A 16,446-nucleotide genomic window follows, 5' to 3' on the forward strand; every position below is an offset into this window, starting at 1 on the left:
TGTCTCTCTCACGCTCTGGACTCGGGTGGCCCGTGGCCAGACTGCTGCGAAAAGCGGCCGGGCCAGCAAAAAGCAGTTTTGGAACAGTTGCCCCTAATAGTGTTTGTAAAAGTGATTTTAACGAAGCGTCCTACGGTTTTGCCCCCTCCTGTCCGTGGTTTCGCGTTCCGCGGTCTCGGCTATCCGCGGCCAGCCGCCGTGCGGGAAGCACATGGTCCTCTGGAACATCAGCCTCACCCTGTGTCACACCTTTGTCCCTCACCTCACGTCCTTTTACCACGTGGGCGTTTTACCACATCACATCATGACACGAAGAAGGGTGAGGACAGGGTATTTTGAGAGAGAGAAACGACGTTCACGTAACCTTCCTTGGCATGTACTACCTTTGTCCCGTTTTATTATTAGTTATTGTTAACCTCCTGCGTCTAGTTGATAAATCAGACTCTATCGTAGGATCGTAGGTATGTAAAACAGAAAAGCCAGCAGTGTGTTTCGAATTCAGTACACTCTGGCTTCGGGCACCCACTCGGCAGGGGGGGTGGTCTTGGAACATACCCCTCTTGGATCAGCGGTGGGGGGCTGCTGTACTTTTCTCTGCCAGGGTTTTGGGCCTCATCTGACAGAGTTATTCCTAAGTCTTTTATTGTTTTTGTTGTTTTAAGTGTATATTTTGGGCTGTTGGTTACGGAGTATATGAGTTTCTAGAGCCGTGGTCACAAAACACCCCAGACAGCGTGGCTTAAAGACACATTCACTGCCTCCTGGTCCTGGAGGCCGGAAGCTGGAGGTGCAGGCACGGGCAGGGCCCGGTCCTCCCGAGTCCTCTCTCCTTGTGTGTGGTCCCTCTGTGCCTGTCTGTGTCCTGATCTTTTCCTATAAGTATCCTAGTCATACGGGGCTAAGGTTCATCTTACTCACCATGTTTTAACATAATTACCTCTTTAATGTCTGTATTTTAGAGAGAGAGAGAGAGAGAGAGAGAGAGCGAGCACAAGTGGGGGAAAGGCAGAGAGAGAGGGAGACGCAGAATCCGAAGCAGATTCCAGGCTCCGAGCTGTCAGCCCAGAGCCCGACGCGGGGCTCGAACCCACAGACCGCGAGATCGTGACCTGAGCCGAAGTCGGACGCTCAGCCGACTGAGCCCCCTGGGTGCCCCTTCTTATTTCTGACTTTGAAGTAAAGGCTGCATGTTTGCTGGAGTTTTCTGGTAGAAACCCTTCAGCAGTCTTAAGTCATTGGCCCAGGATGGTACGTCCCTTGAGTGACTGAGCAGAGCTGCTGAGCCAGAGCGAAACCCGTGCGATCCCAGAGCTCTCCAGTCTGATGCCACACGGACTCTGGAGACTCTTGAGAACTGGACGCACGAGCCGAGCTGGGCGGACGCGGGACGAGGGGTTGGTGTCGCGGGAAAGCGGGGGGGTGCCTCTCTCCTGTCCCATAACCTCACGCCTCTGGATTTTGTGTCTCGCCCCGCGTCCCGCCGCAGATACCATCCAGCACATAAGGGACAGCAAGCACATCGTCGTGTTCCACAAAGGCCGTTACTTCAAGGTCTGGCTCTATCACGACGGCCGGCTGCTGAAGCCCCGGGAAATCGAGCAGCAGATGCAGAGGATTTTGGACGACCCCTCGGAGCCCCAGCCCGGGGAGGCCAAGCTGGCGGCCCTCACCGCGGGAGAAAGGTGCGCGGTGTCTGTGACCCCGGTGGTGCCTGGGGACTGCGGGGACCTCTCGTGGTTCTCTCCCTTCCCCGGGAGCTCAGCCGGAGGACAGGTGCCTGTGAGCGACCTGCGGCTGGCGGTGGGGGCGGGGCCAGAGCCTGGCGTCCCCGTCCGCGCTGGTGGGTCACCGAGGCCGTGTGTGCGCGCGGGTGGGCCTGCGTCCGCACGGGGACCGGGGCCCCCGACGGAGAGGAGTCAGCCTGTTTTCTGCGGCCGCGGGCGTATTTAATTTAGGACACGGGACAAGTTTAAACCAAGGCCTCCGCGTCAGGGATAAATTTCCTGCCACGTCTAAAGATCGTTCAGGGGCTTCTGTTTACTTAAGGAATTAGCTCGGAAACAGAGCTGAGTGTCTCTCAGCCTCGGCTGTGTACACGTTGGGCTGGAGAAATCTGTGTCCTGGTGGGGACGTTGGCCCGTGCGTGGGGATGTTAAGCAGCATCCCCCCCCCCCCCCCCCCCCCGCCCTCCGCTACTCCCCCCTCCCCGGACACCAGCAGCAACCACTTAGTGGCAATGAACACAACTGCCCAGACTTTGCTCGCTGTCACCAGGGGGCAGTATTGTCCCCGGTTGACCAGCACCGGCTTCCGGCGATGGGGCAGCTGCCAGGGCAGCAAGGTGGTGAGTGACCCTTCTCAGAGAAGAAGAAGATGCCCGGGCACGAGCACGCGGAGGGTGGCAGCGGGCCCGACAAGTGGCAGGGGCGTCCAGGGAGCGCACTGCACAATCCGTGCAGGGAGCTGCAGAGGGGGTCGGGGACGCCGGAACACAAGGCGGAGAGGGCTCTGTGTGCCCGACTACGTTTGGGCTTGATTCTGCTGTTGAAGGGGCCACCAGGCACCCCGAGCACGTTTGCGAGATTCTTCTGGCCCAGGGGCTCCTGCAGGCAAGGGGGTCCTCCGGCAGGGACAGCTGGAACGGCAGCCTGAGCAGCAGGGGAGGCTCGGTCCCAGAAGCCCCGGGAGTGTTGGGTCATCGCTGGGTTTCGACGGGGCTGTGAGGAACGGCGGTGGACGGTCCGTCCTGGGGAACGAGCTCCCGTCCCACGTGCCCGTGAGCGTCATTGCGCGGGGTGGCAGGCGGGCGCGGTGCAGCCACGGAGCGGGCCTTCCTGGGGTCCCCCACCCCCCGCGGGGCTCAGCGGGCACCCGGCCCCGAGCTCCCCCATCTCACCTCCCGGAGCCCCCGGTGTAGACGCCGAGTGTGTCTGCCAGCCTGTCACCTTCCTGCCCCCTCGCACTGCACCAGGTGCAGAGTAGATGTCCTTGTCACCGTTGTCCCCTGGCAGACGCTGACGAGAGCCGTCCGGGCCGGGGAGAGAAGAGGGCGGGAGACAGACCAGGTGACCCTGACCTGGAAGGGTGGGTGGGGCAGCAGACCTGAGGGGGCGCTGAGTGAGGGGCCCAGGAGCAGTCCAAGCAGCCACGGCTGGGGCGCCTCTCAGGAAGTGGGTGTCGCATCGGCTGCTTGTAGCTCCCGTGAGGCGGGTGGGGAAGAAGAGTCCCTTCACTTGTACTCCCAGGGGCTCCTCTTGTCCCGGGGGTGTCCCGGGGTCGTTCGCAGCACGGACTTGGGCGGGACTTGGGTTTGAAGCTCTCCCCGCCACAAAGTAGCTGTGACCACGTCTCTGTGCCTCAGTTTCCCCCTCTGAAAAATGGGGACGGTCGTGTTGACCAGGGAGCTAGGACAGGGACGAGGTGGCGGTCACACACTTGCGGTGACTTCCTCTCCAGAACTGCTCCAGGATGGGGACCCTGGTGCGGGCGCGAGGGGCGCTTTCTCGGCTGAGCTCACTGGCCAGCCTGCGTTCTTGTCGCACGTGCGGCAGTTTGCGAACGGAGATGCGCGTCGAACTCCTGCCTGCAAACGGCACAGCCACCCGCGGGCAGTCGTACCCGCAAAATCCTAAGTGTGCGAGTCCCCTTCGATTCCTAGCAAACTGGGAAAAACGCTGTCATTTTGAACGTCACGGGTAAGGAGAGGTCCCTGCATTGCCGCGGGCTTACCTCCATTGAACTCTGATTTCAGGGTCCCCTGGGCCAAGTGTCGCCAGGCCTATTTTGGCCGCGGGAAAAATAAGCAGTCTCTCGACGCCGTGGAAAAGGCCGCGTTCTTCGTGACGCTGGATGAAACCGAGCAGGGGTACAGGCAGCAAGACCCGGCTGTGTCGATGGACTCCTATGCCAAGTCCCTCCTCCACGGCAGGTGTTATGACAGGTACTGCACCTCCCCTCCCTCCTGAGGGACCGTAGCTCGCCTGCGAGCTTGGAAGGGACGTCACATGTCACCGCACCTGCCTCCGGTATCTCCGCTCTTCAGGAATAAGGCTCACGTAAAACACAGCTCTTAAGGGGCGCCCGGCGGGGGGCTCAGTCATTAAGCATCCGACATTAGGTTTTGGCTCAGGTCAGGATCTCGCGGTTCGTGAGTTCGAGCCCCACGTCAGGCTCTTCGCTGATGGCGCGGAGCCTGCTTGGGATTCTGTCTCTCCCTCTCTCTCTGCCCCTCCCCCTCTCATTCTCTCTCCCCTCCCCCCCAAAAATAAAGAAATAAACTTAAAGCACAACTCTTGACTTTCTTCTTTCCACACACACACACACACACAAACACACACACACACACACAGCTTAAGCGTCAGACTTCAGATCCTAACCCCTTCTGTGCGTGACCACCCGTCATGGTAGTGGTGACAGGCGTGGCTGCTGGTGCCTGGGACCAGGCAGGGGAAGGAGGTGGACGGGGCTGACCTGTTGCTCGCTGATTGTCACCGTCCCGGAGCCTCCTGTCCCTTGTCTGTGAAGCAAGGTCCTGCCTGCCCTGCCCCTGGGGACAAAGTTTGGCCCAGGGTGGGGGTGTGCGGGCACGTGGCCTCCTGTCTCTTTGGCAATTGCCTTGTGGGCTGGTTCACGTTAGAATAACACTTTCTATTCTGCCGATCTTCAGCGCACAAATGCTTGCGTCTGTGTCTGATACAGAGAAGTGACTGGCCTCAGAGTCCAACGTGCACTCTTATCATCAGTCCACAGAGGTTCAGGAGCAACTTGTCGAGGGGCGGGGGCCCAGGAGCCCACCCAGAATAAAACATGTAAGTTTTGTTTCCCACAGGTGGTTCGATAAATCTTTCACGTTCATCGTGTTCAAAAACGGGAAGGTGGGCATGAACGCGGAACATTCCTGGGCCGACGCGCCCATCATCGGGCACCTGTGGGAGGTGAGCCTTTGCAGCTCCGGCTGGGATGTGGGAGTTGTTGCAAATCCAGACCGCAAACTACGTTCTATCGTGTGGTTTTCGTCTGATGACACGATGCTTCGTAACACGTGTGGGCACTGGAAGTCACCAGTAGCCCAACAAAAGCCCTTTGTGTCTTCGCCTCCTACAACTCATGTTCCTTAGGTAGAAACACATTTAACGGGGCACCTGGGTGGCTCAGCCTTGGTTTCGGCTCACGTCACGATCTCGCGGTCCGTGGGTTCGAGCCCCGTGTCGGGCTCTGCACTGACAGCTCAGAGCCTGGAGCCTCCTTAAGACTCGGTGTCTCCCTCTCTCTCTCTCTGCCCCTCCCCTGCTCACACTCTCTCTCTCTCAAAAATAAAGAAAACATTAGAAAAAAAAATAATAAATAAAATGTGGTGTTGGGTTGGCCCTGCCAGTTTCTTTAATTTTTAAAAATTCATCTCTCCCTGAACTGTTTGAACTGTTTTCACTGTTGGCATGAATCACCGAAGGGAGGTTTTGCTTTCTTTTTTTTTTTTTATGACTTTTTTTTAAAAATTTATTTATTTATTTTGAGAGAGAGACAGAGCACAAGCAGGGGAGGGGCAGAGAGAGAGAGAGAGAGAGAGAGAGAAGGAGAGACAGAATGCCAACCAAGCTCTGTGCCATTAGCACAGAGCCCAATGTGGGGCTCGAATCCATGAACCATGAGATCGTGACCTGAGCCGAGATCAAGAGTCCGTCGCTTAACCGCCTGAGCGCCTCCCGGTGCCCCCAAGGAAGGTTTTGCTTACTTAACTCATCCATCACAGTTCTTGTTTAAAGAAATTGCTAAATTCCAGGGTTGTCAACAGTGGCCTTGATTCAGAAATTCTGTATTACTTGGGTCTGATGATGCTCAAGGTAACTTTTTTTTTTCCAATTTTCTTTTTTTTAATGTTTATTTATTTTTGAGAGAGACAGAGACCGCGTGAGCAGGGGAGGGGCAGAGAGAAAGGGAGACAGAATCCGGAGCAGCCTCCAGGCACTGAGCTGTCAGCACAGAGCCCGACACGGGGCTCAAACTCACAAACTGTGAGATCGCGACCTGAGCCAAAGTCGGACGCTTCACCGACTGAGCCTCCCAGGCGCCCCAATGGAAGTGCTGGCGTTTAACTGTAACCGTCAGCTGACAGAATGGCCTGTGGGTCCAGGGACTGGACGGGGGCCCCAGGGGCTCCCCGCGTGGACGGGATCTGACCTACTCTCTTGTCTCGGAGGCCCAGGCCAAATTAGAATGAGAGCTAGCCTAACTGTGCCAAGCCAGTTAAGAAAAAATCAGGTCAGAGTTGAATCCATTTTGCTGTCCATTGTATTTCTGAAATTTCAGCATGTTGGACACTCTGGGGGCTCCGATGCAGAGCGGCTCAGATGCTTGGCGGGTGTTTTTTGTCTGTTTCTTTGTGTTTTGCCTCCCCCGCTGGGGAGCTCACTGAGTGCTGGGATTCCTCTTTAAAGAAATGTTTTTGTTATTGTTGATGGAGATATAATACGCGTCCTATGAAATTTACCTCCTTAAGGTACACAACTCCCTGGGTTTTGTGTTTTACAAAGTAGTTGTCCGGCCTTCACCATTACCTAATTTTAGCATATTTTCATTCCCCCCCCCCCGCCCCATCCCTGGCAACCACAAATCTACTTTCTGTCTCTGTCATTTTGCCTGTTCTGGGCATTTCATAGAAACGGACTCCTACAACGTGTGGTCTTTTTTGTTGTTGTTGTTAAGGTTTTATTTTATGATTATTTTTTTAATTTTTTTTTTTTTTTTTTTTTACATTTACAACCAAGTTAGTTAGCATCTACTGCAATAATGATTTCAGGAGTAGAGCCCAGTGATTCATCCCCTACGTATGACACCCAGTGCTCATCCCAACAAGTGTCCTCCTTACTGACCCTTCCCCATTTAGCCCATCCCCCACCCAATATGCCTCGAGCAACCCTCAGTTTGTTCTCTGTGTTTAAGAGTCTCTGATGCTTTGTCCCCTTCCCTGTTTTTATATTATTTTTGTTTCCCTTCCCTGATGTTCATCTGTTTTGTCTCTTAAAGTCCTCATATGAGCGAAGTCATATGATATTTGTCTTTGACTGACTAATTTCATTTAACATAATACCCTCCAGTTCTACCTACCTAGTTGCAAATGGCAAGATTTCATTCTGTTTGATTGCCGAGTAATATTCCATTTTGTGTGTGTGTGTGTGTGTGTGTGTGTGTGTGTGTGTGTGTATATCCCACATCTTCTTTACCCATTCATCCATCGATGGACATTCAGGCTCTTTCCATACTTTGGCCGTTGTCGATAGTGCTGCTATAAACATTGGGGTGCAAGTGTCCCTTTGAAACAGCACACCTGTATCCCGTGGATAAATGCCTAGTCGTGCGATTGCTGGGTCGTAGGGTAGTTCTGTTATTAGTTTTTTGAGGAACCTCCATACTGTTTTCCAGAGTGGCTTATGATTATTTTTTTTTAAGTAGGCTCCAACGTAGGGCTTGAACTCATGACCCTGAGATCGAGACCTGAGCTGAGATCAAGAGTCGGACACTCACCCAACTGAGCCACCCCGGTGCCCCATAAAGATTTTATTTTTAGATAATCTCTACACCCAACCTGGGGCTTGAACTCCTGACTGTGTTCCTGACCAGCCCATAGGGTCCGTTTTTCTCCCCGCTCCTGGAGTGGAGATAGGAACTGTCCCATTAGGTGGCTGTGCCGAGGGTGTGAAGTCCGCACACCCCAGGAGTGGCTCTTGTTAACGTGTGAATCGTATCTCTGTAGAGAACAAGGATCCGTCTCCGTCGGATGTCATTTCAGATACGTCTTACGTAACACCGTCGGCCATGATAATCTTCTCTCACTTGACATGTGTATCTTTTCGTTTGCGACAGTACGTCCTGGCCACTGACTCCTTTCAGCTGGGTTATGCCGAGGACGGGCACTGCAAGGGCGACCCCAACCCGAACATTCCGTACCCCACCCGGCTGCAGTGGGACATCCCGGAGGAAGTGAGTCCGAACGATCCGTCACCCGGGGCGGGGGATGAGCTTCAGCTCTCACAGCCGCACTGTCCACGCGCACTTGGTGGGTGTGCGCCAGCCCAGCTGAAGACCACGGACACTGAACCTTGTCCGTGCGGGCGTCTCCGGGGGGCCGTGGGGCTGCCCTAGCTCCTGCTGTCTCAGGGGCCACGCTAGGTAGTTCTTCTGCTTGAGGTTTCGGCGGAGATGGTTGGCGACGTTTCCAGCTCGGACCTCGCTAGACGTCACAGTGAAAAAGTGGGAAACTGAGTCCCTTCCTCCAGGGTTGAAGTACTCCAGATCACGCCCTTATAATTTTTGTCTCTTCAAGATTCTCAGGTGCAGTCCACTCGCTGGAAGGAAGCGTTTGGGGGGAAGGGATTTTAGGGGTGGAAATAGCACATTCCAGTTCCTCTAGTCCGAGCAGGAGTTCCCGGGCCTCAAGAAATAACTGCCGAAGTAGAAAACACCACATCTGGTGCTGTACCCCAAGCATTTGTGTCCCCGGGCCTGGGGTGTGCTCCCCAGAGAAAGGTAGCCTTTGGCGAAACGTGTCAGCTGACCAAGTCGGTCGGCATTTATTTAAAACGTGTCCGTAGATTTCACTTTTAGAGCCTTTTTAGTTTCACAGCAGACGTGAGCGGAAAGTCCGTTGAGATCCCTCCTGTCCCCCTTCCCCGACCCCACACGCACGCAGCCTCCCTCACTACCCACGTCCCCGTCAGGGCCGTGCGTCCGTCACAGCCCGTGAACCTGCACCCACGTGTCACCGTCACCCGGAGCCCAGCGTCGCCGTGGAGGTTGACTCTCAGTGGTGAACGCATCACTGATGAGCCGGGTGCGTGGTGACCTGTGTCCACCAGCACAGCATCCCAAGAGTCGTGTCGCTGCCCAGAGACCTGTGCTCTGCCTGTTCATCCCTCCCCGCCCCCCCTCCAGCCCCCGGCGACCGCTGATCTTGGCCCGGTCTCCACATCTTGCCTTGTTCACGATGTCCTGTTTGTGGAATCCTGTCGTACGTGGCCTTTTCAGGCTGGCTTCTTTCACTTGGTAACACGCATTTACAGTTCTTCCGTGTGATTCCGTGGCTTGGTCGCGCGTTTCTATCGCGTGGTTGTACCACAGTCCGTTTCTTGCTTTAAACTGGTTCCTCGGTCGCCGCGATGGGTTTCACAAAACAAAACTCGGGCTGTTCCAAATGGCCTTTGGGGTCCCGCTCAGACCAGGAAGCCCCCGTCTCCTACCGGCGTCCCTCCTGCCGGGGCCACCCCGCCACTGGTCGGCGAGCGGGGTGCCGTGTTGCTAACAAACCACAGCTGCTGGGTAACACTTTGGAAAGAGCCGAGAGGAAAACGGGGTGTGTTTTCGGGCACCAACCCTGTGGCTTCGGGGTACGTCGGTAACCCCTCCGCCCTCCCCCATTAACTAAAACCTCTCTCCTTTCCCTCAAGTGTCAGGAGGTGATCGAGACTTCCCTGAGCTGCGCGAGCCTTCTGGCCAACGACGTGGATTTCCATTCTTTCCCGTTCCACACCTTCGGCAAAGGACTCATCAAAAAGTGCCGGACGAGCCCGGACGCCTTTGTGCAGCTCGCGCTCCAGCTGGCGCATTACAAGGTACGAGCCTGGGATTTTGTCGCGAGCCCTGGGGGGGTCCTGGACGCAAACGTGCCCAGGGCCGTCTGCCCCGTGGGTGGGGAAGGCCAGACACCTGTCCCAGGGGGGCAGCCGCTGGCGCGGAACACAGCCTGCTGGGTCTTGCCCACGCATCCTAGTCCAGGGTCTCTGCCACCGACAGGATGGGACGCCTGGTGAGCGGAGCCCCCTCTCGGGTGGTAAACTCAGGAAAAGAAACAGATGCGGGACAGCGAGGGGTAATGTTGACCGCGGATAAACTAGAACACACAGGCCAAAACTGTACTTAAAATCAACTTTCCTCCTGTAGTTCTTTTAACGTTGATTTATCTTTGAGAGAGAGACAGAGACAGAGCATGAGTGGGGCAGGGACAGAGAGAGAGGGAGACACAGAATCCGAAGCAGGCTCCAGGCCCTGAGCCGTCAGCCCAGAGCCCGACGCGGGGCTCGAACCCATGAACCGCGAGATCATGACCTGAACCGAAGTCGGACGCTCAACCGACTGAGCCACCCAGGCGCCCCGACTCTACCGTAGTCCTTAACAGAGATGGTCACATCTTGAGGCTTTCTTTTCCCAAATAATGTACTCACCCAAAGCAGTGGGACAGAAGCACAGGCATAGGGGAGCTGAGCTCTCTGTCTGATGGAGTAAGTGATTGAAAGATATGATAACTGGATCTTAGGATTAATGAGCTTGATTTTTTTTTTAAAATTGATGAACACACATTGTCCATAAATATGCAGTGTCAGGGCTTTAAAATACAGGGCTTTCCAATACAGAGGTTTTCCTAAGGGAACACTCGGTTCCACAGTAACCCATTTGAACACAACTGGATGAAATGTTTTCGGCAGCAACAGAAATTAGTAAAGCTGACCCAAGATAAGGCAAGAAGCTGGAAGGAGGTCAGAACCCAAGGAAAGTCAGAGGTGGGTGGGACGCCTGGGTGGCTCAGTCGGTTAAGTGTCCAACTTTGGCTCAGGTCATGATCTCACGGCTTGTGAGTTCGAGCCCTGCCTCCGGCTGTCTGCTGTCAGCACAGAGCCCTCTTCGGATCCCCTGCCCCCTCCTCTCTCTGCCCCTCCCCTGTGCTCGCTCACTCTCTCAAAAGTAAACCAACATCTAAGAAAGTCAGAAGTTGGAGAGCTGCCTGAAACATGACTGGGCTTAGAAGCAGCTGCGGGGCCATGACAAGCATAAGTTCTAGGGGCTTCGGAAAGGGAGGAGCTGCCTGGTTGGTTCCTGGGCAGGACCCTTTTCATCAGTGCGTCACACATGAGCAGGTGAGCTGGCTTGCCTGACATCGCGGCTCACAGTGGCGTGGCTGAACGTGGACCCAGGCAGGCTGGTTCTGAAACCCATGCCTGAACGGGATGGATGCAAAAAAGACCAACGTTGCTCGTGAATACAAATGCAAAGAAAAAAAAAACCCTAAATAAAATAGTAGCAAATACAATCTACCAGTATAGGAAAAGTACAGTCACCAGCAGCAGCTTATGGTCCCAGCAACGAGGGGACGGATCGGTCTTAGCAAATCCGGTAATAGATTAAATCGCATTATTAGATCAGGGGAGGAACCAGACAGTCCCCTCGATAGATACTAAAAAGACACCAAACACTGTCCATTCCTGACGACAGCTCTAAATAACAGGGACTGTTTCCTTAACGTGATCAATACTGTCACGTATCAGTAGCCAGTATATGGCTTTAAAGGTGAAGAGGTGCGTGAGTCACCCCATTAAAATAAGGGTGAGCTGCAGCCGGCAGCTTCGCTGTCCTCAAACTCCTTTCCGTAAGTGCAGTCAGTGCAGCTGACGGGATACTTGGGCAGGGGGACCGTCACAACATCCTCTCGGGAAGAGCCAGCAGAAAAGCTTTTACGATTAAGACGAACGCTCAGAGTGGAGCCTGCTGCGGAGTCTACAAAGCCCAGTATCTTCCTTGTCGAGCCGTGACGGCCAAGCAGAAAATAGAGCAGGCGGACAGAACGGGAGCAGAGACAAGAGTCTGGGATCCGGGCGTGTGTTCATAAAGCAGGTGGGCCGTTGGGGGGAGGAAGGGCCCAGAGCCACGGAGAAGACAGAGACGGTCTCCGAAAGGGAGACAAGGCTGTGGTTTGGGATAGAGAAGCTTGACCTCATAGAGGCAAATGTTCCCAGTTCACACTCCTAGTGTGAACACAGTCTGAGGTCCGAAGATGATTTGGGGAAGCTTCGAGTTCGTCTAGAAGAGCTGACGTTTGAGGATCACCAGGGACGATCCGAAAAGGGTACACGTAATGAGGCGGACGCTTGTTCTTTCGAAGTCTACGATGTAGAAGTTGGAAGAGCGCGGTGATTGTCACGGTGCCATACTGCTTCCGGATAGTGCCACGTGGTTCTCTATGGCAAAGGTGGGATTTAACATCGGTGGGCGGGGATGAATTAATTAGCGAATGGAGTTGGGGAAATTGGCTGGAGGGTTCCATTTGGGAAGAAAAGACAGAGCCCGGTAGGAAAACAGAGTCAGAGCAGAAGTGGGTGGTTCACGAGAACGGAAAGCTACAAACGGTCAGTGGATGTACGTGGACAGTCTAATCTTGCCGGGAATCCAGAAAGTGCAGTGTAAGGAAGACTGAATCTTTGTGCCATTTGCAAAGGTCTTCCTTGAGTTCCGTGTTTGTGCAGGGCAATTTAGAAAGGGGCGTTCGTGCACAGCAGTTGGGCTCATAAAGCTGGAAACACGTGTCGTGAACGCATAACCATTTCCCTGGCAAATTGTGCCTTGCGAATTGTATCCTTCAAGGACAGGCTCACAAAGGTCAGCTTAAGCACACCCCTTGGTAAAAATTGGAATCAATCTGAAAGCTTATCAGTGTGAAACCTGTTAGATTACGGTATTCTCGTACCACGGACTGTCACGTGACTGTCAAGTGATGTCTACCGTATTCTGTGAAAATGCACGGCTGTGGGGCACCTGGGTGGCTCAGTTGGTTAAGTGTCCGACTCTTGACTTCAGCTCAGGTCATGAGCTCACGGTTCATGAGATCGAGCCCCGCATTGGGCTCTGTGCTGATAGCTCAGAACCTATTTGGGATTCTTTCTGTCTTCTTCCCTCTCTCTCGGTTCCTCTCCTGCTCTCTCTCTCTCTTTCAGGAAGGAAGGGAGGGAGGGAGGAAGGAAGGAAGGAGGGAAAAGGAAGGAAGGAAAGAAGGAAAAGGAAGGAAGGAAAGAAGGAAAAGGAAGGAAGGAAAGAAGGAAAAGGAAGGAAGGAAGGAAAGAAAAAGAAAGAAAGAAAGAAAGAAAGAAAGGAAAGGGAAAAGAACAAATATGTGGTTGTAAAACATGTGAAAGTTTGAAAGCTGATAATTTATTACGGTGATCTTCAGACTTTGGCCCACAGGCCACATCCAGTCCGTGGCTTGTTTTCGCTCAGCCCTTGGGCTAAGAATGGTGTTGATTTTTAATAATTGAAAAAACAAAACAGAAGGATAACATGACATGTAAATATCAATCGGAATTTCAGGGTTCACAGGGAACATGTTATTAGCACAGTCACTCCTAATCTGGATGTCCTGTCCACGGGTGTTTTGAGCTGCAGAGGGACAACCGGGCCACGTGGCCCACAAACACGTGATGTTTGCTCCCTGCGCGGCACAGAAAACGCTTCCCGGCTCTGGCTTTATTGTATGCAGAGCCTAGAAGGGATGGATGGAAGACATTGGCAGGCGGTGCTGGGAAGGTTGATCTCTATTTTCTTCTATTGTGCCGTGTTCGTGTTTTCTGGGCGTGTAAAGTTACTTTTTCAAAGCGAGAGATGACTTGTTTTCGGTACTTATATCTATTCTTTGCCCTCCGGCTGGAAGTTACCAGGATTTCATTCTCCACCCTCCCACCCATATCTGTTTTTCACACCGCACTCAACCTATTAAGAACGGTCCACGTATTAAGATGACCTATTAAAAATGCCAGGCAGCTCTTTCCTTTCAGAAGTTCGCACGTGCATGCTCGCTCATGAAGCAGTTGCTGTGTTAGGGACGAGCCTCTTCCTAGAGACCCTCCTCTGCTCAGCTCTGAGCCTCAGAACTCGCTGTGGCTGCGTGTGACTCCAGATGTCCCGCGTGTCCTGGGGTTCTGCTCCAGGCTCTGAACCTTCTCTGTGTCCTGGACCCCGTAGGCAGTTCAGGAAAGCCTGGGGAATCCCCTCTCAGAATAACTTCTATAAAGCGTTGTAAGAAATACTCAGGGGGCGCCTGGGGGGCTCAGCCGGTTAAGCGTCCGACTTCGGCTCAGGTCACGATCTCGCGGTTCGGGAGTTCAAGCCCCGCGTCGGGCTCTGCGCTGACAGCTCGGAGTCTGGAGCCTGCTTTGGATTCTGTCTCCCTCTGTGTCTCCCCCGCTAGCCCTCTGTCCCTCTCTCTCAAAAATAAATAAACATTAAAAAAAAATTTTTTTTTTAAAAAGGCAATACTCAGGGTTACGAAGGTAATCTGTTAATTAAAACGCACGTCAATATTAAACGTAAACTTGCAGTGCAGTAAATATAACTGAGCACTCGATTTTGAGCAGCAAGTCCAAAGCTAGTGTAGTTTTGAAGTAGTGATAAGCATAGATGATATTTTGGCATATCTGCAGCAACCATAATTTGTTGCGCAAACAGCTATGATTTTCTCTTCCAAGTCACAGGGGCCATTCATAATGAGTGTGGTTGGTTGGCTGTGCTTCTAAATGCCATATTTCAGTTTGAGGTTGGCAGGAACTAAAATGTATCTATTTTTCCCTTCCGAGGGAACACGTTCCCAAGGTTAGTAACCATTGGTCTGGTCCCTGTCTGCCCTTCCAGCCTTCTGTATTGACTCATTCAGCCTCATTCACTCAGCTTTGGCCACACTGGTCTTTTTGCTGCCTGGGAGTATGTCAAGCTCGGCCCTACCTCAGGGCCTTTGCACTTGCTCTCCGCTGGTAATTGCTGTTTCCCAGACAGAGGCGTGGTTGGTGAGGTCTCTGCCCAAGTGCCCCCGTCTCCTATTTAAAACAGCTGCCACCCCGTGGCCCTTCCGTCACCCTGCGTTATTGCTGTTCGGTGCACCTGTCACCGTGTTACGTTACACATATCACCCGTTTCTCCCGCTAGAACGCTTGCCCCTTGAGGGCAGGGACACAACCCGTCTCGTGCCAGGAACGCGGCAGCCGCAAGGAAGAAGCATCCGCAAACGAGTCATGACTGATTGAATGAACACACAGGGCAGCGGTCCTGTCTTTAGTCTGTGGCTGTTTGCCTCCTGCCTTGGGGTCCTGTTTATTTTTCATTTAGACGCTAGAGGTGAAAAATCCCCCCGAGTGCCACCACCAGCCTGAACACTGAGCCCGGGGCAGCCGTCCCAGGGTGTGACAGGTTTGTGTTCCTGCCCCGTGCATGTTAGTGTCTTCACAGACTTCTGGTCCTGCTCGTTAGAAACTGGAGGCGTCCGCGGGGGGCAAGTGGCCGCTGTCCCGGGGGTGGCAGGTTGAGTGGGGCTCCCGGCGTAACCCGGCTGGAGACCCCGAGCGCACTAATGCTCGATGCGTTTGCCGAGACGTTTAGGGGGTCGTTGAAAAAACTGTGGGTACCTTGCATGGCCGTGCTGAGCACTCACGATTGAGGTTTGATGTTGGAAAGTGGGCCTCACAGAAGTCGTTGCCTCGTGGAGCCCAAGCTAACTTGTGTTAAATGACTAAAATGCCACATTTACACTCTTTGCCCGGATCTCCTTCTCTTCCTTCCCTTCTCCCTGCCCGCGGCTGGATCACGTGCCCCTTGGCGCCCCTTGGAACCCGCAGCTGGCAGCGAGTTCGCTGAAAGGCGTGTTTGCTAAGATCGCCCGGACCCCGTTTGCTTGTTAATCTTCTCTGTACCCCACATACACCAGCATGGGGGGCAGCGTGGAAGCCTTCCGTGTGGGCAAGTGCCAGCCACCGAAGGTGGACCGTCACAGGCCTCCTGGCCTGTGTTCCCCACCCCGTGGCCTGCTCGCCTCGTCTCTTCCCAGGCAGGACTGGGGGAGGGACAGAGCCCCGAAGGCCGCTCACGGGCACGGCCCGCGCTCCGGGAGGCTCAGCCTGGACTCTGGCTCTGGGTTTGTGTGACATTGTCAGCTGGTCGCAGGGCCCCCTCCGTCACGTTGGGGTCACCCGGGCCCGAGTGCCCGGCGCTGTTGTCCGCTCAGGAATAATTTGGGCCCACAAAGTGCTGTTGGCCGCTTTCCCGTCCATATTGGGAATCGGCGCGTCCTCGAGCTGGCCTGGCGGCCACGGGCACCTTGCAGGCGATTTCCTCCCACGGCGCATGCGCTCCTTGGACCCCGTCCTTGTGCACCACCTGCCGCTTCCCCCTGGAGCCCCGGCCGTGCCATCATCTGTCCCTTCCAGGGTCTCCGCCTCTGCCACCCCAGCCCCCTTGCGGTCCCTGACGACAGCGTTCCTGGACCCCATGGGGCCTCTGCCCGTCTTGCCCTCCCCGTCCCCTCCCCTGGGCTTGGTCTCCCTGGCCTGTTGCCATCCTCCCCGATCTCATCCCGTGGCCCCAGGCACAGCAGAACCACCCCCGGCTCCGGCCGGCTCTCCGCCCGCTGGGCCCCGCACCCAAGAGGCTGGTGTGGCCGGAGATGAACCCCAGAGTGCTGGCTGCTTCCCTTCACAGGGCTGAGTGGCTGACTCTGGCGGACCCCCGGGCAGCCACTCTCTGTTCCGCGCCCCCTCTCTCTGGCTCTCAGCGCCTCCCTCCCCCGTCAGCAGGCCAGCCTTCTTCGTGGTTCACTAGAAAAATGAGAGCATCCCAATGAGATCTCAAGACCACGGCCGCCCCCCT

General features: G+C 54.6%; 1 protein-coding gene across 2 annotated transcripts in view; it reads left to right on the plus strand.

Annotated features, from left to right (window-relative positions):
* Positions 1–16,446, plus strand: part of CPT1A (carnitine palmitoyltransferase 1A) — a 53,794-nt gene that overhangs the window by 30,762 nt on the left and 6,586 nt on the right. For both annotated transcript variants that reach the window (XM_027045606.2, XM_027045607.2), the window contains exons 10-14: positions 1,487–1,682; positions 3,752–3,940; positions 4,829–4,934; positions 7,861–7,977; positions 9,441–9,605. In XM_027045606.2, coding sequence (XP_026901407.1) covers positions 1,487–1,682; positions 3,752–3,940; positions 4,829–4,934; positions 7,861–7,977; positions 9,441–9,605 — 773 coding nt within the window. The remainder of the gene's footprint in view (positions 1–1,486; positions 1,683–3,751; positions 3,941–4,828; positions 4,935–7,860; positions 7,978–9,440; positions 9,606–16,446) is intronic.

This window comes from Acinonyx jubatus, chromosome D1 (genome assembly GCF_027475565.1).
Source record: "Acinonyx jubatus isolate Ajub_Pintada_27869175 chromosome D1, VMU_Ajub_asm_v1.0, whole genome shotgun sequence".
Lineage (NCBI taxonomy): Eukaryota > Metazoa > Chordata > Mammalia > Carnivora > Felidae > Acinonyx > Acinonyx jubatus.